This window comes from Gigantopelta aegis, chromosome 6 (assembly GCF_016097555.1).
Source record: "Gigantopelta aegis isolate Gae_Host chromosome 6, Gae_host_genome, whole genome shotgun sequence".
Taxonomy (NCBI): domain Eukaryota; kingdom Metazoa; phylum Mollusca; class Gastropoda; order Neomphalida; family Peltospiridae; genus Gigantopelta; species Gigantopelta aegis.
In genome coordinates, this window is record NC_054704.1 from 17066263 (window position 1) to 17089565 (window position 23303).

Consider the following 23303-nt stretch of genomic DNA (forward strand, 5'->3'; position numbering starts at 1 on the left):
AATGTACTTAGTAACTAACAACTAGTGTATCTGTGAATTGTATCATTTCTAAATTTTCTCAAATTCTGGCAATTACAAACTTCAGTTGCCAAGGCCTCACACTGAACTATATGAAAAGTTAGTAGTAGTAGTATTTCAATTTTTTTTTTATTAGTTTAGGATTGTTGTACATGTTATCTCTAGTCAGTTCCTCTGCATGCATTTATTGCAGTAGTATAGTACTAAATTTATATGTATTTTTATAAAAACAAACGTTTTACCAATGTTTCACTGTACTGCTGAGGGCCCGGTGGAAGAATCTGATTAGCTTGTGCTAAACCTGCCCCCCCCCCCCCCCCCCTCATTAAATAAAGTTATTATTATATAAACATTATAAATGATAAGAGTTAACAACATAAATAATTAATCATAATAAAATCTCCGTTCATGCTAGATACGATAACGTAGCGCTGACATCGACACGGTCTTCTGTTCAGTTGAGACGTAGTCAAACGTTTCCGTTACAATACCGTAACTACGTTTATGCTATACCCGACCACTCCTATTTCAACACGTTTCATACCAGCTATATAACTGGACATTTCCTAATATAGCATTCCATCTCGAATGTCACCAACTCACGCGATGCATATTTACCCGACCCTCCGACCCTCCCCTAATTATTACCCTTTCTCTGTTTCTGAGTCGCCATAACCGTTCCCACTCATATCTCTGTCTCTCCAGTTCCCGTCTGCGAGCCTCGGACTCGATTCTCATCAGTTCTAACCGCCGTTGAGCCTACAAGTTATACACACGACAAAGTCATTGTATATAGAATTCAGTGTATTTTTTAAAGCCACAAACATTATCTCACATTTCTATAACGCGTAAAAAAGATTGGGTTAATGATAGCCTTTGAGTAAAAACAAACTGAATGTTGTAAAAAGTATCGCATGCAATATGTACAGGTTTAGGAATGGGGGGAAAAGTTAAAATGTTTGTTTTTGTTTAACGACACCACAAGAGCACATTGATTTATTAATCATCGGCTATTGGATGTCAAACATTTGGTAATTCTGATATATAGTCTTAAATAGGAAACCCGCTACATTTTTTTCATTAGTAGCAAGGGATGTTTTATATGCACCATCGCACAGACAGCCTTTGATATAACAGTCGTTGTGCAATGACTGGAACGAGAAATAGCCCAATGGGCCCACTGACGGGGATCGACTCTAGACTGACCGCGCATCAGGTAAGTGCTGTACCAAATGGCTACGTCCCGCCCTAGGAATGGGGGAGGGGGGTAGTAAGAAACATACTCTATGTACAGGCCCGTAGGAACCTGATAGGCGTGGGGAACTTGTACACCTGACATGGGAACGAAAATACGTTTTTGTTTCCTACAAATATGGATATGAAATACGTTGTGTGTGTGTGTGTGTGTGTGTTTGTGTGTGTGTGTGTATGTGTGCGTGTTTTGTTTTGTTTGTGTGTGTGTGTGTGTGTGTGTGTGTGTGTGTATGTGTTTTTTTGTGTGTTTTTTTATTCTTATTATTTTTTTTAATGAAATCATTTACTAAATTCAGGTGTTACACTTCAACACTGTGTCAATACTGATTATATGCATTTCAACCTGTGGTATTGCAGAAACAATATTTAGCATATTATTTTGTAATACATTTAATCAAACACTTATATAATTTTAGCATTAAAAAGTACTGGTTATGCCTTCGTACCTTTAGTGTATATTGATGAAGCAAAACATATTCAGAATAATTAAAAAAAAAAAAATGTTTACGTCACTAATCTGACTGCTGACCCAACACCAATTTGCAGATTTGTAGTAATATAATATAATATATATGACTATATAATAAAACATTTACTATGCGTAAACATTTGCATTTAAGAAAAACAGACTTAGTAAAGTCGGCCCTATAATTCAGAAAGTTACGTCGTAAGGTTGGTTAGTGGTCGAAAAGGTAACATATTGAGGTCAACAGTCTAATAGGGCAAAAACCAAATACAGGAGAGAGAGAGAGAGAGAGAGAGAGAGAGAGAGAGAGAGAGAGAGAGGGGTTTGTGTTACTAATGTAGTTCAACAGCAGTTTAAACGTCAAATCATTATGACGTCATAAACGTTCACTTAGCAACGTAACGTGTGTGTCTTTCTGAATGCTGTTGCGGAGCTTTGCACAAGTAATGGTTTTCTTTCTGGATTTACTATTTTGATGTTCAGTTGCATTAAAGGTAAGAACTTACATTATACTATTTATATTTTGTTTTCAAGAATAGCTACGACTCCGCGCTGTTTACCTCTAATTCTTGGTCTCGTAGTCGTTTTTGACCATCGTCCATTTCTTTCTGTAATCTTCTTCTGTAGTCGTCGTTTTCTCGTTCCATTCGCAGTCGCAGTTTGTCATTGTCCACCTACAAAATGCGACGTTAAATATAGAGCAGTGGCGTAGAAAGTTGTCAAACAAGTGTGTGTGTGTGTTGGGGGGGGGGGGGGGGGCACATGCCTCCCTTATCCCCCGCTTTCAACGCCAGTGTAGAGGATGGTAAACGAGTTGCCAGTTATTATCCAGTTTATGTCCAGAGTGAAATGATATTCAGTTGTTACGAGGTGTAGAGTGGCAAGTGAACATTATTTCACGAGGGACATAATACTATTATCAAACGACAATAACTGATACCAAGTGTATTATTATACAATTTTCTTCCATTAATATATTGTTTTATAACCGTCAAAATCATTATACGTAATACTTATTCGCAGTATTACTAGAACGTTTTGTTTCTTGAAGTTAATTTCAAAATAATTTCTAATTCTGGTTATTGAGTCATATTAAAATAAAAATAATAAAAATTAACGTTACTTTACAAAAGTGTGTGATATTTTCTCACACGAGTTTTGACTTTATATGTTGTATATATAAAGTGTAAAAGGTATACAATGGAGAGAGGTGGGTCAAAAAGTTTACTAAAACTTATGAAAAGGACAACAGATATAAAAGTGCCGTAGAGGGTAATTTTGAAATGAGATATCACTGAAATTCTAATCTAAATTATACCCTACTGTTTTTCACTTATTTCGAGTGTGTGTGTTTGTTTAGTTTAACGACACCACTAGAGCACATTGATATATTAATCTTCGGCTATTGGATGTCAAACATTTGGTAATTCTGACTCGTAGTCAATAATCAAAACCCGCTACATTTTCTTAATGCAGCAAGGGATCTTTTATATGCATTTTCCCATAGACAGGAAAGCACATACCACGGTCTTTGACCAGTTATAGTGCACTGGATGGAACGAGAAAAACGCTTATTACGAAACCTTGAATAAAAACTTGAAAACTGCATTAGCATTGTGATGATCTGTTATTAATACAAACAACAAACATGATACACGTCAAAATATTGCCTTTTATGGGAGCAAAATAGATAATAAGTGGCTACTGTTTAAGATATCGGCTTTATCCTGCAAAGTTTAGAATGAGGAATTCCACAAGGCTCTGCCGAGCAGCGTTCGCCATTCAACCTGAGCAGGATAGCGCCGATATCTTAAAACAGTAACCGGTTATTTCATTTATCCCGCAATCCACCAAAAAAAAGAGAAGAACAGAAGAAAGAAACGAAGTGAAATGAACCGTACTAGGTCCGCTCGTGTTCGGTGACGCATACAATATCTTTGAACCGTACTAGGTCCGCTCGTATTGGATGACGCATACAATATCTATGCAACAAAACAAAATAGTTCTTAAAATTAAATATTTTGTTTCATATTTTAAAAATAAAAATTGTCTGCAAAACGTTTTTTTTAAAAATCAAAACCATTTTTTTTTTATCAGTGGCCGAAAATATATAGCGCGACTCGTGAGATATGACTGCAAACTTCACTCGATGAGATATAAATCATATTTGATCAAAAAACATGAAATATCCTCGATATGTCACATACTACATTCTAAATAGTGTTCTTGTTTAGAATATCCGTGTCTGTGAACCCCGTATATTTCTGGTAGTCCTAATGTTTGTAGTAGATCAAATGCCATTTTATTCCTAATGTATATTTTTGTTATAGATACGAAATTACTGGAGGTAAAATCCAATTTAGGCTACTACTAACATAGGACACTAGAAAACTGATATTCTAAACAGGAATCACAAATGTATTTAATATGTAATTATGGTTCTATTCCTTGGTTCTATTAGAAGAAAACACCTTTCGTACACACCCGTTGGTGAGAACATCATTCGTTATTTTTGATAACATATATACTGTTAACACACATACGTGCGATAACAATTTGAAGACATACGACTGGCTGCTCCTAGGTGATGACCAGGTCACCAATGCCATATCATCCAATGAAAAAAACAGAAGAAGAAAAGCACGGTCGAATCGATCACTCTGTGATGTACAAGTTAAACTGAAATTGACTTGTTTGTGCCCCGGTCGAACTGCTGGTGCTCCCATGCACTTGCCAGTGCAGGCGGACCCCAACCCACCCCACCCCTTTCCTGTCCTGGACGGAAGAGCCGGCCCAGGACAGCTTGTTCTGAATGTGCACGTTAAACTCTCTGGCCTGACCTGACTTGTTTGTTACGCACAAGTTCACTATATGCGCAAGAGCCGTACATAGGTTTTAATTGGAAAAGGCGTTTAAATTTGTTTTAAAACTGTTTTCTGAAGATATGTGAGAAATAGAATACTACATTCGTTATCCGTTAGATACATTTATCTTATAACTCGTTGTGAGATACACGGTATCTAACGGCTGCTCATGTAATATTCTCTATTGCAGTGACAGGAGACTTGGGACAGTGTCCTTAAAGAGACTAACTCTAGTTTTCCAGATACGTACCTTCCCTATTTCCCATAACAAGCTTTATGAGTTACTACAAACACCAAGACGACCAGAATACATTGATTTTGACAAAACTGATAACTTACGTGTACATAACACGTTCTATGTAAGTAATGTGTAAATTAATGGTAAACAATCTGTAAAAGACGAAACTATATTGCACTGCCTAATAACTAGAGTTAGTGCCTTTAAAATAAAAGACTGTAAGCGTGGTGGACTTTTTAACAATAGAGTCATGTTCAGGAGGGTGAGCGATAGTGATCCTCGCCAGACTGGTTTTTGCGCCTAGCCTTTTCTGAATGTGATATGATAGAAGACGATGGTACTAGTCAAAATAGTTCGCGAGCGCTCGGCCTCCTGAACACACCGCTGATTTTAGTCAGACTGACAGTGTGGGGCGCTAAAGACACACAGGGATATTTATATAGACCACACAGGTTACCTGGTCGCTAAAGGCATCCAGCTTAGCGTCTGAGTGTTTAGGTGGCTGTACAAAAAGAGAATTGGTTAGATTAAGCGAACTAGAGCCTAGTTCTTCGAATTACATACTACTACATGAGATACTATACGAATATAAAATGTGCAAATAAAATTCTATTCAAATAAATTATTACATAACACGACATGAGATGATTAATTTTTAGAAAAGCAACAGTTTTAGGACTAGAAAGCCTGTTTTTCCCCCACCCTACAACATGAAAATCCCCTCTACCGTTCCCCCCAAAAAAAAACCCCAACAAACAAAACCCCCCAAAACAAAAAAAAACAACAACAAAACAAATCCAAACAAACCAACATCCCCCAAAAACAACAACAACGACAAACAAACAAAAAACAAAAACAAACCCGCCCACCCACTCAAAACAACAATATATTAGTCAAACAAATTATAATTAACAAAATTAATTAAATCTAAAGACAAAACCTTTAGCATATTTAAGGTAATTAATTTTCATAAGATATGAAATGTTTTTATATCTATATCATTTTATATTTATATTATAATATAATAGATATAAACGATGTTTGTATATATCTATATTATAGTATAGATGTGTAAACGCCAAATATTGGAAGAGAAGGACTACTGCTTGACATCAGTGGAAAACTTTTGGAAAACGGAAATAGTCTGTTTTCTTTCATGGAACTTCGACGAGGCCAATATCAGTATCGAACTAAAGTTCTTTTAGGAAACATTTAATATAATAATGGTTATATAAGATAATTATGCTGTTTACGGCTTTGTCAATGATGACAGTAACAAACCCAGGAAGGAACCCAGATATTTCATCACAAAACCCCTTCGTGACTACTGTGTAACTCTTTCATAATTATCAACCCACCCTCCAGTAGAAAATAGACTGGCAGTCTGCAATTAATCCTTAGCTAAAACTAATTTAATTACAAACGAAAACTGGCTACTGAAATAAATGTGAGTTCTACTGACTGACTGATATATAATGTTATATATATATAAATAATGTTAACACAGTTACATGTTGCTATTGAAAATAGATACTGTTACTGACTACACGAATATCGCTACGTCATTATTAATGTTATGTTGCTTATTATTCCTCCCAAAACACTGTTGATATTCTTCAAATTCTTCTTTTACTTGTTTCCATGACTACAACTACTACTACCACTAGAAACACCGGCGACGTGTCCATGGTGTTTATACTTTATGTATCTCAATTACAAGCTTCTGTACCGATGTAAATGAAAACTATATTGCGTATTAAGTAAACTAATCATACATATCTACATGTACTATGTTTAGCTTGTGTATACAATCGTACACAAGTTAATTAAGATAAACTGCTACTCTTCAAAACATTATTATAACGAAGCAACAGTACTTACCAGATTCACTCTGCTAGTTATTATTTCTAAAATATAATACAAAATATTCAGATAAATTTTATTAGTCTGTTATATTTTACGTAATTTATTGTATGTATAATTAAATCCTTTCTAGCCTCACAAATTGTCCCATGCCGTTGCTGAAACTCGAACCCGTGGCACCGAATCGCCCGCAAATTGTATGTATGTATGTATGTATGTCTGTGCATGTGTGTGTGTATGTATGTATGTATGCATGTATGTATATATATATATATATATATATATATATATATATATATATATATATATATATATATATATATATATATATATATATACTTAACTCCAAAAGAAACGCGAAAATTTTAAAATATTAAAAAACCCACATTTGAATAAACTATGTACAAATCGATTAAGTTGACCAATAGCCATCTTGTCAGCGTATCCAATTCCACATAACGCATGAAAAAAACGAGTACAGTGTGACGTCACGCACGTGCTGAAATTGACGACCAAAATCGATCTGGAATGCAAAACGGGTGGATCATGAAAGATGCGAATTGCACGTGAAACACTACCAGGCCTGGGTATAAAAGAAACGCCAGACAGCAATGTTCAACTCATTTTACGAGTAGCGATACAACGATGCCACGACTTAACGCTGATTCCAGACATTGAGCTTTGGGGAATTTGGAGGCCGGAATGGATGCCAGGCAGGTTGCACGTGCTTTCGGTGTCCATGTCTCGACAATCTACCGTCTCATAGACCGATTTCTACAGAACAACAACGTCGTCGACCGTCCACGTAGCGGCCGTCACAGAGTGACGTCACAGCGCCAGGACCGTTACATCGTCCGAACTCACATGCGTGATCGGTTCGTACCAGCCACCACAACAGCCCGGCAGACAGTGGGAACCCACAACCGCCCCGTTTCCTACACCACGGTACGACGTCGTCTGATCGCCATCCATCTGAACTGTCGTCGACCGTACATTGGACAACGTCTCACACAGCGACACCGCCTTGCACGACACAACTGGGCTGTTCTGCATCGACAGTGGCGGAACCGACAGTGGCAGAACATCGTCTTCTCCGACGAAAGCCGCTACTGCTTAGATAGGGCCGACGGTCGTATGAGGGTGTGGAGGCGTCGAGGTGAGCGCTTCACAGACGCGTGTGTTATGGAGAGGGACCGTTGGGGAGGGCCTTCCGTCATGCTGTGGGGTGCCATATCCTGGGGACGTCGTGTACAACCTGTCATCTTCGACAACAACGGCCGAGGACGCGGCAGGGGCGTCACAGCACAGCGCTACATCGACGAAGTGCTCACGCCTGTGGTGGTGCCTTTTTTCGCGGGTCACCGTCAGATGGTTTACCAGCACGACAACGCCAGGCCACACACGGCACGGGCCACCCAGGCATTCCTGGCACAGCACAACATCATCACAATGGACTGGCCAGCTTTAAGCCCGGATCTGAACCCCATCGAGCACTTGTGGGACGAGGTTCAGCGCATGATGAACCAACGCCCTGCTCCCGTGGTGACACAGCAGCAGCTCCGCCAGGCCGTCGTGGACACCTACAACAACGTGCCCAGGGCCTTCATCAGGAACCTCTTCCTCTCCATGGGTAGGAGGTGTGCGGCGGTCATGGCCAGCAATGGCGGACACACCCGCTATTAGTGGACATGTTTGAGTGGCATGTGACGCCATTGAAGAAGCGCCATGGCCTTGACATTTCAAATGACAATGCGACCTCGATTTTTAACATGTCAATAACATGAAATCTCATCTTTACGAATTGTTTAAGTTTTTCATAGAAACGATTATTTTAAGAACTTTGGGACGTATTTCAATGAGTGCACTCAAAACCTCCAATCTACGTATTCGCGTTTCTTTTGGAGTTAAGTATATATATGTATGTATTTGCATGTATGTATATATGTGTGTGTGTGTGTGTGTGTGTGTGTGTGCGCGCGCGCAGAAATTTAACATTGTAAATATCACTATAGTTTTGTTTTTGTGTGGTTTAAAAAACAAATAAAATAAATAGGTTAAAAAAAACCCCCAAAACAAAACAAAATAACACCACCAAGAAGAGACCCCCCCCCCCCCCCCAAAAAAAAAAACCCCTAAAACCCAGCAAACAAATAAACAGTAGACAATGGCTAAAAGCAACCAACGTAAAAAGAAACATAATGAGTCTAAAAGTTTTTTTTCACGTATTATAGAGTTCTGTGCCGATCCTGAAATCACGTAAAGGATAATGACTACGATGAATACAATAATAACTCATATATAGACGTCGGAAGTCTCAACCACGCATCTGGTGGTGGTGGTGGTGGTGTGTGGGTGATGCATAATCTTCACAAATGGGAATAGCTGTTATTGTTTCACTTTTCAAATTGGGGGGGGGGGGGGGGGCATATGCTGACTACATCAGCTTCAGTTGAGTTGCAAGGCCCCAACGCCACTCCGACTTCCGATGCCTATGTAATTATATAAATTTAATGAATAAATTTAATTAGTCAGTCAATCATGATGTAAGTAATTGATTTTAATATTAAGTAGCTATACAAGAAATTACGAACCTGTTTGGAATGGCATGTACCTTGGGACATAGCTGTAAATAATACAAATGTAATTTTATAAATACTTCATTTCAAAATAATATAGGTTATAATATTAATAATGCATTTGTAGAAATGTTTCATTTGTGTTATAAGCAAACAAAAACCCCACAAAGCACCCAAACCCCCCCAAAAAACCCAAACCCAAAAAAGACACCCCCCCCCCCCCCCCCCCCCCCCCCAGTAATATAGATGAGACAAAAGGCATAGACTATAAGCAGTTTTACAGAAAAACATGAATTTTAATACAAACAATTTCATTGCATTTCCCCCATCCTCGCCAACTTTGTTTGTAACAGCAGTATCGTGTCGGAATAGTTAGAAATGAAACACAATATGTCTTGTGTGTAATGTTTAAAAGGCAATTTGTTATACTTTCGTCACCTATTCAGCATTAACATGGCTCTAGGCGCAATTTCTATCGCTCCATACGGCGTTTCAATTACGAGGAATTCGGTCGTTCTGAATGAAAGTTGAAAAAACACAGGAAACTGAAACGCCTCCCCTGGGGTGTTGCCGTGATCTTGTGACATACAAATATAGCTGGTTTCCTTCCTTGGAATAAAAATGGTGTAGGCTCTTGATTAGATTATACACCAAGGAATACTAACGAACCGAGACGTATATTTTGCTTCACTTCGAATGACCTTTACCAAACATCATGGCCGTTCTGGGCTCGGTAACCAACAATTAACAAGATAATGAACAGATTGCTTCTGGTCTCAGTGGGTGGGCAAGGATCTATATATCACCGTAACTGATTCTTCCAAACAAACAAATTATACATATTACTTTCTTTTGGGCATCTCGAGACGATTTTTTACCAAGAATACTTGAAATTTGTGGTTTATTAAATCTCTGACCTTTTCAAATGATGCATTTGTGTCGGACACTGTTTCAACAAGGTTAAATTTTTATTTTTATCAATTTAACGAACATTTGGCAGTAGAGGACCCATAGGACACTTAGCTTCTAGAAATCGTTATGAATTTAGTAAAATATACAGTTACAATACAAACAAAACCTTTCAAAATGACCCCCAACCAAAACCCCATTCAATAGAGTTTGTTAAAAATAGTTCAAAGTACCATTTCGAATCCACTTCTTAGTGGTCATATGGAAAAAAAAAAGAAGGAAAAAAAGATTCATGTCACATACCATTACAAAGCACTCTTATAGCTACAATCGCATATCCGTAAAATTAATTAGCCATTTAGAATAGACCACCCTCAAGAGCTTTCCTCTCGTGATACATCAACCTTTAATCTCCATTACGCATATGCAACTATTACGAAATCTCGGAGACTTCGTCTTAAAAACCTGTTTTTTTATGATGTATCTTCAAGTTTCCTAAAGTTTTTTTTTTTTTTTTGGGGGGGGGGGGGGGGGGTGGGGCAAACGGAAGTTCGGGCGAGGGGATACGCACTCCCATCACCTCCCCTTGGATCTTCAACTGCATTTAATGAAAGACACAAATACAATTACCTGCCTCGGTGGTGTAGTGGTTAAGGTGTTAGGTTCGCCGGTACCGGCTTCCACCCAGAGCGAGTTTAACGACCCGGAGGGTAAGTGTAAGACCACTACACCAACCTATCTCTCTCTAATATAACCACTAATCACTAACCAACTGTCCTGGACAGACAGCCCAGATAGCCGAAGCATGTGCCAATGACAGCGTGCTTGAACCGTAATTGTATATGTATTTATAAAATAAAAAAATGAATACAACTTACGGTTCCACCGATGGCGCTTGGATAACGACTGGTTGGTGTTGGTACTGGGGTATCGGCTGCAGTGGCGCCACTAGCGGCACGCTGGGACCTGGAACAGAGTTCATCCATAGTTAAACTGAATCCACGTTCATCCGTTTGACTATTATAGCTAAACTGTATCCACGTTCATCCGTTTGACTATTAGTATTATAGTGAAACTGTGTCCACGTCCATCCGTTTGACTATTAGTATTATAGTTGAACTGAATCCACGTCCATCCGTTTGACTATTAGTATTATAGTGAAACTGTGTCCACGTCCATCCGTTTGACTATTAGTATTATAGTTAAACTGAATCCACGTTCATTCGTTTGACTATTATAGCTAAACTGTATCCACGTTCATCCGTTTGACTATTAGTATTATAGTGAAACTGTGTCCACGTCCATCCGTTTGACTATTAGTATTATAGTTAAACTGTATCCACGTTCATCCGTTTGACTATTAGTATTATAGTTAAACTGTATCCACGTTCATCCGTTTGACCATTTTATCTTAACATTTGAGTGTTTGGCTATACACTGATGGACAGACAGACAGACAGAAATTCTTTATTTACGTTTCACCTTCTGTACAGATTAAAACATAGTTCAACAATGATATACTAATACAGCAATAAAGTACACAAGCCACTCACATGGAGTTATGAGTAAGAGACATTAAAACTATTATAAAACTTTAAGAAATATTAAAACAAAAACCCCTGTGTATTTACAAGAAATAAAATAAAGCCATAAATTATGGAAACAAATAAGGGATTACACCAATATAACAGGAAAGAAGGAAGGAAATGTTTTATTTAACAACGCACTCAACACATTTTATTTACGGTAATATGGCGTCAGACATATGGTTTAGGACCACACTGATATTGAAAGAGGAAACCCGCCGTCGCCATTTCATAGGCTACTCTTTTCGATTAGCAGCAAGGGATCTTTTATATGCACCATCCCACAGACAGGGTAGTACATACTACGGCCTTTGCTATGCCAGTCGTGGTGCACTGGCTGGAACAAGAAATAGCCCAATAGGCCCACCGACGGGGATCGATCCCAGACCACCCGCGTATCGAGCGAGCGCTTTACCACTGGGCTACGTCCCGCCTCATATAACAGGAAAGAGTACCTGCAGCCAAAACCTTTACCCATAGTGTCAGGAAGAAAACTTTGTCACTGACATTGGCTTCCACGTGACCGACATTCAATCTCATATCATAGATTTGTACTTTATACAGACACTACCAGAAGAATTCAAATTTTGTGGGGCGAGACGTAGCCCAGTGGTAAAAGCGCTCACTTGATGCGCGGTCGGTTTGGGATCGATCCCTGTTAGCCGGCCCATTGGGCTATTTCTCGCTCCAGCCAGTGCACCACGACTGGTATATGAAAGGCCTTGGTGTGTGCTATCCTGTCTATGTGATGGTGCATATAAAAGATCCCTTGCTGCTAATCGAAAAGACTAGCCCATGAAGTGGCGACAGCAGGTTTTCTCTCTCAATATCTGTGTGGTCCTTAACCATATGGCCGACGCCATATAACCGTAAATAAAATGTGTTGAGTGCGTCGTTAAATAAACCATTTTTTTATTTCTTTCTTTCAAATTTGGTCTACAATACCAAGTGTCTCTTATTTCTTGTCCAATGGGTTTTTTCTCGTTCCAGACAGTGCACTACGACTGGTATATCAAAGGCCGTGGTATGTGCTACCCTGTGTGGGATGGTGCATATAAAATATCCCTTGCTACGAATGGAAAAATATGCAGAGAATCTTCTCTCTAAGACTATATTTCAAAACTACCAGATGTTTGATATCCAATAGCCGATGATTAATAAATCAATGTGCTCTAACTTTATACAGACACTTCCACATTAATAGAGAATCAAAATTTGGTCTACAGTACAAAGTGTCTCATTTCCTTTTCGCAGTATAGATTGGGGATGATGTTGTACAGATGGAGAAACTGGTGGTATTTGTTAGTGAAATCCATTTCCAGTGAATATAATCGGTGCTTGTTTATGCTATTTGTAAGAAATGAAAATGAATTATTTGAAAACAATAATTATAACGTGTCCGCGTTTATCCGTCTTCAGTGAAATAAAACATTTGCTAGCCTATAAAATTACTTCTCATATAATTTGCCACATGCAATTATTCGTTAAAGTGAATAACTTCAAACACCAATAGTAAGTGACCCTCCAAAAAGAAAAGAAAAGAAAAAAGTCAACAACGAAAGAAAAACAGCAGTAACAATAATACCACTAAAAGAAAACGACTTTGGTTATACATGGCATATATTTAACAAATTAACTGAACACTACCTAGCTGAAAAAAATAGTATACTTTTTAGTTTAAAGGTTTTCTTTTTGTCCAAGTGGACACGATCTTATATACACCGAACACCAAAAGAAACGTGAATATAATTTCAGCTGTAACATTAAATTTAGGTGTTTGTTGTTTTGAAGACGTGATTAACACATACTGAGATTCGGGAGATTTAGGTGTTTGTTGTTTTGAAGAAGTGATTAACACATACTGAGATTCGGGAGATTTAGGTGTTTGTTGTTTTGAAGAAGTGATTAACACATACTGAGATTCGGGAGATTTACAGGGTGGTATTCGTTTTATAATTTAACTTTTGTAATAATGTAAACCTATTCTACTTACAAACTGTTTTGTGTGTTTTTGGACCGGTCTTGGTTTTGTCGTGGTTAAGCGACCGGACATAAGGCTGGTAGGTACAGGGTTCGCAGCCCGGTACCGGCTCCCACCCAGGGTGAATTTTAACGACTCAATGGGTAGGTGTAAGACCACCACACCCTCATCTCTCTCACTAACCACTAACAACTAACAACTAACCACTAACCACTAACCACTAACCACTAACCACTAACAACTAACCACTAACAACTAACCACTAACAACTAACAACTAACAACTAACAACTAACCACTAACAACTAACCACTAACCACTAACAACTAACCACTAACCACTAACAACTAACCTGGGCAGAAAGCCCAAATAGCTGTGGTATGTGCTCAAAATAGCGTGTTTGAACCTCAATTGGATATAAGCACGAAAATAAGTTGAAATGAAATGAAATTAAATGTGTGTGTTGGTGTTTTTATTTGTTGGTGTTCAGTGTATTACTGTGCCCGATTCTTTTTCCCCCGAGTTTGCGTGGATATACTAACCTGTGTTCATGATTGGTGGCGCCTGGTATCCTCCATAGTCGTACACTGGAGGTGCCCTGTATGTTGGGGCTGGTCCTAAAGTGTTCCTGCTTAAAAGATATACATCACGCAATAAGTTAACGAACACGACCAACATCTTTCTTTTTTTATGGTATAAATCTCGATGGCCTTGTGAAAACGTAAACTGTTGTTGCTACAAAACATTATTCCAAGACACACAGGGTTGGAATGAACAAATAAATCTACATCTTGAATTACTAGTATTAAAAATTCGAAACCTCTACAACACAAATATACAACACCGAAAGCAAACACACTATGTGCAGTGGAATAAACAGATTATACCGTGGCAAGCATTTAAACAGGAGTGACAGACTATGTGCCATAGAGATGGTCATTTGCAGGCGGGGTGTATTCAGAATAACACGTATGTTCATTTCCTGTTAAATCATGCGCATATCAAAGTACCACATAATAGATTGTCATTGTTCTAACTAACTAATGTAAAGATTTCACTAATTTGTTTATAATGTTTGTGGGGGTTTTGTCAATTACGGAATAATGGATCTCGAGATTTTGAAAACTTTACATACAAATCCAGTATGAAACTCACACCCCTTTAAAACCCACAGTAACTGACTCTTCAAACTGTTAATAATTATTACTCACTCCCTAGAAATAAACAGCCTGTCTATCCGCAAGAATCAATATGGTGTTGATATGTTACATATGACATCAACGTTTTTAATATGTATCAATCGTAAAAAAAAGTAATTAAACATAAAAACAAAAACAATCTTCCCACACCAAATCATCATCTAAGACAATAATTTTGTTTAGCTTCTCAGTAAGAAGCATACAGTTACCACCATGTTAATGTTACATACTATTTCTAACCATTTCCCACCATAATATGAATGAATTTTAAAGCTATTTTAATTAAGTTGAATAAATCTGTAAAATATTACGTAATACTAAATCGGAACTGAGGAGCAACGAAAAGAAAGAAATTCCACTATGTGATGTTTGAAATTATGAATCATTGGATATGTGCATATAACTGCTAACAACATACATTTGATTAGTTAACTCTTAATCCAATTATGTTTGGTCCTTTTTAACTCTTGGTCCAATGGCGTTTAATAATTTTAACTTAAAGTCAAATCACGTATTTTTGTTATTTATTCCTTAGTCAAATCACGTTCGATCAGTTGATCTCTCTTTATAGCTTCATTTCCTTCTTTTTGTTGCCCGGTCAACTTACGATCGATATACGATATCTGGTGGAGGGTCAAGTTTGCCCAAATCCAGCCGTGGCCGATCTGTCACTATCCCGGTTATTTCTGGTTCTATGTAGCGCTCACGTGGAATACCCTGCGCACGCCTACCGGAAGTACAAAATAAGACTGGAGTATTCACTAACACTAAAGATCAAACTTATCACATTTTAGATAAAACTTAAAACTACCTACTTCAAGAAAACCGATTTGAAAATATATATATTTACAGAAGACACAACATTACCAATTGGAGAAATATCTCTTAAGATGGATCAGTTATAGTAATATCACAAATGTCGCTTTGACTGGAATCTCTACCATTACATTTTTACCAGACTGAACTTTGGTCTATACTGGAATACATATATTTGTGAACCAACAATGGATTAAACAGTTACAGAGGCACATTAATAGTTTTCTACCTTCTGACAAAGAGCGAATAAATAGTATGAAAAACTTCCTCTCTTGGCTTAAATTCAGATTTATTTTATATCATTAATTTGTTTAGTCTTTCAGTTCCCTATTGACTATCCTAGAACTATTTGGTTAAGTGTTCTGATTTAATATCACTATTCTAAAATCTATTTTGTTATGCAGTGTTCTTTATTTAAAACCACTATCCTATTGTATTCCTTTTTAATATCACTACGCTAAGAACTATTTAATTTGGTGAAAAAAGCTACGGTAGCATTAATTTCTAAAAGCAAGAAATGCCATACGTTATTATCTGTAAACGTGCTCGACTTGTTTCCTACATTCAGAATGTCAAGGTCAATGCACACTCGGTTTATAAAGTAAAACACACGTATTGAATGACAGCCTAAAAACTCACACTGGCATTTACAGTATTGCATGAGTCATATTATATTTATAACATCACATGAGTGGTTCAGTTTTATTTGTCACAATGATACGAATTAAATGTAAGAATCATACAAATAGTCTTTAAATCCCAGAAAAACACACAGATCTATCAAAAATAGTAAGCCTAGATGACACAATGAAAGCAGATATTTTATTTTATAATAATTTGTTGAGTACTAAAATAGTCTCTATTCGTGTATGATATATTGTTGAACTTGTTCGTATTGGCTTCTCAATACTATATATATTTGAATTTAAATTAACATCTTATAGTTATAACATAACTAACCACGCATGAATCAGTACCACAAGAGATTAACTGTATCAGTTATACTTTACGAACGCCATTTTAAATGTGATTTTTAGATGTTTTTGGACACTCACACCTGTATTGTGTGGAGTTGTTGTAGTCACCACTATAAAGCTTGAAGAATCACGACAAAAGGCAGACATTTAATAGTGGCAATTTGTTATGCGCAATGATTACATTAAAACAAGAAAAAAAATATTGTAACATATTCGCGTATAAGGGGGTTTGCAGAGTCACTGTTTAAACTGAAATTAAGTAAACTAAGAATATTCATTGTTGTGAATTATTATCGCAAATTTAAAGTCAAAGCTTCTAACTCAATTTTTCATTTTTAAGAAACAACATAACACGATTATTATTTGGTGGATTGATATATGGAAAGGTGTTTTATGTGTTTTAAAAACATCCACTCAACAAGTTATACACTGCACTCATTTTATATAAAATGTCAATTACGATTTTGATTTTAACCCACAAAATGAATATAGCACAGTTCTTGCTTTATCCGGTTACCGTTACTTATTACCGCTGCCCGCTATATATTATTATAATCCCCCAAGGCCCAGTTGTTCAAAGCACAGTTAACGTTAACACTGGATTAGTCTAACATTTTCTTTTAAATATCTGTGCACAAATACAAACTAGACTTTAGATTTGATTATATATGGATACCTGTGGTTTGTGTTGTTGTTGATTGTGGTTGTTCTAAATCAAATTTCAACACTGTTTTCAGTTATTATTTATCTTGAGTCTGTACAAGGTTTTGAAATTTTCTGTTAGCCACTGGTTTAGCTAACTAGTCTTTGAACAACTGTCCCCAGATATGTTTGCCAAAATTTGCATATTATTCAGCATTTTAAGACATTTTCTTTCATTTCTTAGTGTCCATTAGGTTTCGCCTCATGTTTGTTATCCACTGTACCTTCGAATGCACCATCGTCTGGGGTTTTTTTTTCACCCAGAACTCTATATATAATATTACCAAAAGGCACAACGTTAGTGTAATTTAAACACTCTTTTGCTTAATTGCAAGGGATTATGCTTTTATATTAAAACCCGAGCTTCCATTTACTTCAACAGTTAAGACCAACAAAAAAACCCAAACAAAAAACCCCCCAAAACCTACAGAATATGTAACGTCATAAATATGTTCTATTCCAACGTAGACTTAGCACTGTATAAGCCATCGGAATAGTGTCAGTGTATTTTAAACAGCTCATGATTATTCACGAATTTAACAGTGCATCTATCTGCAAACCGCCTTAGAGAATATGTGTACAAACGAGCTATATCTCTAGAAATGTTCGTGCGTACCAGCGAAACGGCCGTTGTTCGATCACCAGGGGGGTTTTGGGGCGTGAGACCCATTGTTTGTTGTAACGTCTAGTGGGGGTAAGAGAAAAACATCTGAACTCATCAGAGGTGGTCAGAATAGCAACAAACTTAACTCCATGTCTAACGTATTTTAAATTCACAGGCGTATGGGATGGAGGTTGGGTGATGGGACGGGTGGTGGTGTCACCAGCCATTTACGCAGGAGAATTAATATTTTTAAAAGGCGAAAAAGGCATTTTCCAGTAATTGCGTAGCCAGGATCCTATATTGGGGGTTGGCACCCACACTATGGGGTGGGGGTGGGGTGATGGCATTCACACTGTCTGAGTATGAGTCTATTTTACACGTGTTATGGGTGACAGGAAAACTTAAAAAGGTAATGGGGGAAAAAGAGGTGTTATTGGGGATGAGGGAAGGGGGTATAGCTCCCATAGCCCCACCCACTGTCTACGCCGGTTTTTTGTTTTTAAAGCAAATATATATTCTTTCTTTAAAATATATATTTAAATATCTTCCGACAAACCCACTTGGGAATTAAGCGTTATCCCATACGCCTATGTTCAGACATAAAGAGTAAATGAGTATTATTAATATTGTGAATCTACGGAGCTCCGTGAATAGCGACACGACTAAGCAGCAACATAATGCAACAACTCACAACCATGTTACATTCTGACACAATGCGTCCCACTTGAAATGAATACACCCATTTGACCATTATAGTAAGTGCAAGGGAAATCATTATTCAAATGATTTCACAGACATAAATATGACAGTTTTAGCACACGCTTTTTTCTATATATTCCTTTTCGGACAGATTAATGTTATAATGGGCCAGGCGGTTTTTCATTCCATTATCAGGGGCGATTACATACTGTATCCAAGGAGGGGTGCACCGTTTAAAAATGGCACCCACAGTATTCATGGAGGGGTGTTACGTTTGAAAAGAGCACATACAATATTAATTAGCATATACATTAACCTGCATTATATGTGAGAAATACTTCTCAAAAACACCAAGCTGATGACGTTGTTACATGTCCCCCATTATACACAACTAAACCCACTGCATTCATTTGCTGTATACTGAATTTTTCTGAGCATTTTGAAATTCGATAGGAATGCGCACCTCCAGCACCCTCCCCCTGATTATAGTCAGGTTAATGCACTCCACCTGAGGAAACATAACAAACGACTACTAATGGGCGGATACATGTTTGTTGCTTTTTTAAAGTAGGGGATGTAAGTTGAAACCATTATATATGTCTCCTTAGAAACGCCCAGCCTGTCAAGATCTTACGTCTCCTCTTTCATTATATACAGGGGCGGACTTAGCGCAGTGGTAAAGCGCTCTCCTGATGCGCGGTCGGTCTAGGATCAGTCCCTGTCGGTGGGCCTACTGGGCTATTTCTCATTCCAGCCGGTGCACCACGAATGGTGGTATGTTCTATCCTCTATCTAGGATAGTGCATGTAAAAGATCGCTTGCTACTAATGGGAAATGTAGCAGGTTTCCTCTCTAAGACTATATGTCACAATTACCAATAAGTCAATGTGCTCTAATGGTGTCCTTAAACAAAACAAACTTTAACTTTAATTGTTAAACAGTAAATTTTTGGGACATATTGACGTCCGAGATAGGGGTTTACATCCACCCCCCCCCCCCCCCACGGATCCTCCCCGTCTAATGATAATAGAGTAGATCTAGAATCTGTAGCTATATACTTACTTCTGTTCGTCGTACAGAAAAAGTGTGTGGTAGGGTTGCACCCTGGATTCTCGACCCGTCTTCCGAACTGTCCAGTCAACCCCTCCCAGAGGTTTTAATCGCTCTGGCCCTTTCTCAGGATCAAGCCACCCCGATGCGTTCACACTCATATCCTGTAACCGTTCTCTGAAGATTAAAAAGAATCAAAGATTTATTCCACTTTGTCATGAAGCTTTTTGGCCTAGAATAATTAACATCCGCTGAACAGAGCGGTTAATCAGAGACGTATTGTTACTTATTCTTTGCAGTTTTAAATAATACAGAAGTGGAGATATAGTGAATACCTGCATTACGCCACTTGTATGTTATCACGATCTTGAATATAATAACTGTATTGTCACCCAGATATGTATGTTTCAAAGAACATTATAATCAAAGGAACTCGATTCTCTTTGACATGACAAGTTCGCCCCTTAGAGACTACGACCTACTGAGACAATAGATGAGAGATCAAAAGGATTATGTTATGTTCTTGTTAATACCATCAGTAATGCCATTCATATTGAGGAGACTGTGCTGAGTTTGCTGCCATTGTAAGATGCTTCCTACTATTAAAAACCTCTTTTAACGACTAGACTGACCCACTAAATAGAGTTTCTTGTTTAGACCATCAGTATAGTGTATATTCAGTGTGTTTCTTGTTTACACTATCAGTGTAGTGTATATTCAGTGTGTTTCTTGTTTAGACTATCAGTGTAGTGTATATTCAGTGTGTTTCTTGTTTAGACTATCAGTGTAGTGTATATTTAATATGTTTCTTGTTTAGACTATCAGTGTAGTGTATATTCAATGTGTTTCTTATTTAGACTATCAGTGTAGTGTATATTCAATGTGTTTCTTATTTAGACTATCAGTGTAGTGTATATTCAATGTGTTTCTTCCCGTCTTGGGCGGGACGTAGCCCAGTGGTAAAATGCTCGCCTGATGCGCGGTCGGTTCCAGTCAGTGCACCACGACTGGTATGTCGAAGGCCGTGGTATGTGCTATACTGTCTGTGGGATGGTGCATATAAAAGACCCCTTGCTGCTAATCGAAAAGAGTAGCCCATGAAGTGGCGACAGCAGGTATCCTCTCTCAGTATCTGTGTGGTCCTTAACCATATTTCCGACGCCATATAACCGTAAATAAAATGTGTTGAGTGCGTCGTTAAATAAAACATTTCCTTCCTTCTTGCAGTCCTAATGTTGTAGTAGCCGAAACTGAATTTGTCTCCAAATAATTTCGTACGTTCGAAAATATATACATGTATATTAGGAAATAAAATGAAGTTTGACATAATACAAACACCAGGACGATCAGAAACACGTATAATATACAGACACTGGAATTTTATGCAGGAAAATGTCTTTAATATGCAATTGTAGTCATTAAAACTTTACATATTGTTCCTATGGGCCTGCGTCCTGATGTTTGTAGACGGTGCAATTGCTTTTTATGTAAAACAGAAGACGTCCCCCTGTACATGCCATAAGAATTAGGAATATATAATAGTTTTTACCGTTTCTTGGCGGCACTTCTTTCTCTCATCTGTAACTCCAAATCCCTCCTTAACGATTCTTTAGCACGCATTTTGGCGCTTGTCCGCTCGCCAGAACCTTTGTAAAAAAAATTATATACTGGAAATAAACATTTATAAAACAGTCGTAATTTAATTATATTATTTATATATACTTTATTTCGACTTTCATCTGAGATTCTTTAAGGACTTTTTATTTTAAGCTTAACTTTGAATTACATGCAATAGCGATCGAGCGTGAACTTTGTGAATGATGCAAATAATCGCACGCCGACACAATAATGTGAATACTCTCAGATGAGTCCGGTGTACGTTATACTCGTTACAAACTGTCAGATGAGTCCGGTGTACGTTACACTCGTTACAAACTGTCAGATGAGTCCGGTGTACGTTATACTCGTTACAAACTGTCAGATGAGTCCGGTGTACGTTACACTTGTTACAAACGAATGAATGAATGAATGTTTAACGACACCCCAGCACGAAAAATACATCGGCTATTGGGTGTCAAACTATGGTAACTCGTTACAAAGTGTCAGATACTAGGTCTATTCTCATGTTGACTTGAAAAACAACAACAACATCAGCAACAGCCACAGCAATAGCAACTGCAGCAACAGCTGCAGCAGCAGCAACACCAGCAGAAGCAGCAGCAACAACAACGACAGCAGCAGCAGCAACGTCAACAGCAACAACAACAACAACATTAACAACAAACAAACGAACAAAATGTTTTTGTTTAACAACACTACTAGAGCATATTGAGTGATTAATCATCGGCTATTGGATGTTAAAGATTTGGTAATTTTGACATATAGTCTTACAGAGGAAACCCGCTACAATTTCCCGTTAGTAGCAAAGGATCTTTTTATATGCGCCATTCCACAGACAGGATAGCGCATACCACGGCCTTTGTTGTACCAGTCGTGACAAACGAACAAAGCCCGACATAACCACTATGACGTGTTATGGTTTTTGAGTGCCATTATTTTAATTATGTCACTATAACCGTGTCTCAAAGAAGGAATCACGAGGATTTGTGATCTTAGCCACACAGCTAGTTGTGTGAAGTAGCATGTCACGACGATAACATGGCTAGCTGGAATGGACAATAACTAGAAGGATCAGCCACTGTCGACTGAAGCTAGGCTCTATTGGACCTTAGGCAGAGAGTTACATATTGTGTCTTTAAACTTGCATCCACGGGGATGAATATAAATATATGATGCGCTGTCGATGGCATAACAACACGCCAAACACGAAACCTCAGCTAGAGCGGGAAATATCAAAACGGATCAACCATTGGAGATCACATCATCCAGTAAATCTCTGGGAACGATTGTTGCATCCACGGCGATTTACGGAATTCATGCTATCATGACGATGATGAAACGTGACAGTCATCGAATACTATAGACAAAAAAGAAGAGGAAAATAACACAAGAGACCTAGTGACTTGGGAATCAACCCTTTGATCCATTGCACCCCAGACACTCTAGGTACTCTCGCTTCTCCCGTGCCATTAAATTGTTTGTATTCACCAAAACGAATACCCATTTAACAGACACATTTAATTCCGACAGAAGCATGCCTCGCGTGTGTATTTGCATTACGAGCATCGAGGGGCTAAAGGCCGTATAGGTTTATTTAACTCGCTCCATTATTTCTGTACTCATGTTAAATGTTCCTTGACGAAGTGCACACATTTTTTTTCAACTCTTGGTATATTGATTTGTCCTTATATCACAAAACCTGAGGAGAGTTGTCGTTCCTATTTGAAATACGAGTTCGAGTTAGCCAGTGGTCTTGCTGCTCCATTTAATCGGGGCGGCCAGCCCCGCTATTGCATTTTGCCGCCCTTCTTTCACGTTCTGCCGCCTTCCTTTATTTTTCTGCGCCCCTCTTTATTTTCCAGCACCCTACTATATTTTACAG

General features: G+C 38.0%; 1 protein-coding gene and 1 long non-coding RNA gene across 4 annotated transcripts in view; one reads left to right on the plus strand and one right to left on the minus strand.

The window, feature by feature from the left end:
- The window catches only part of LOC121375807, a 49539-nt gene that overhangs the window by 8703 nt on the left and 17533 nt on the right, over positions 1-23303 (minus strand). Inside the window, exons 3-12 of one of the 3 annotated variants that reach the window (XM_041503463.1) lie at positions 21351-21447; positions 19814-19978; positions 15561-15680; positions 14297-14382; positions 11067-11154; positions 9295-9326; positions 6722-6747; positions 5298-5342; positions 2299-2412; positions 667-777 (exon numbers count right to left, since the gene is read on the minus strand). In XM_041503463.1, coding sequence (XP_041359397.1) covers positions 667-777; positions 2299-2412; positions 5298-5342; positions 6722-6747; positions 9295-9326; positions 11067-11154; positions 14297-14382; positions 15561-15680; positions 19814-19978; positions 21351-21447 — 884 coding nt within the window. Of the gene's footprint in view, positions 1-666; positions 778-2298; positions 2413-5297; positions 5343-6721; positions 6748-9294; positions 9327-11066; positions 11155-14296; positions 14386-15560; positions 15681-19813; positions 19979-21350; positions 21448-23303 lie in introns of all 3 variants that reach the window. The other 2 variants (XM_041503465.1, XM_041503464.1) reach the window with 2 other exon arrangements.
- Positions 2131-23303, plus strand: part of LOC121375808 — a 38592-nt gene continuing 17419 nt past the window's right edge. The window contains exon 1 of the long non-coding RNA XR_005958357.1: positions 2131-2232. This is a non-coding gene — a long non-coding RNA (uncharacterized LOC121375808). The remainder of the gene's footprint in view (positions 2233-23303) is intronic.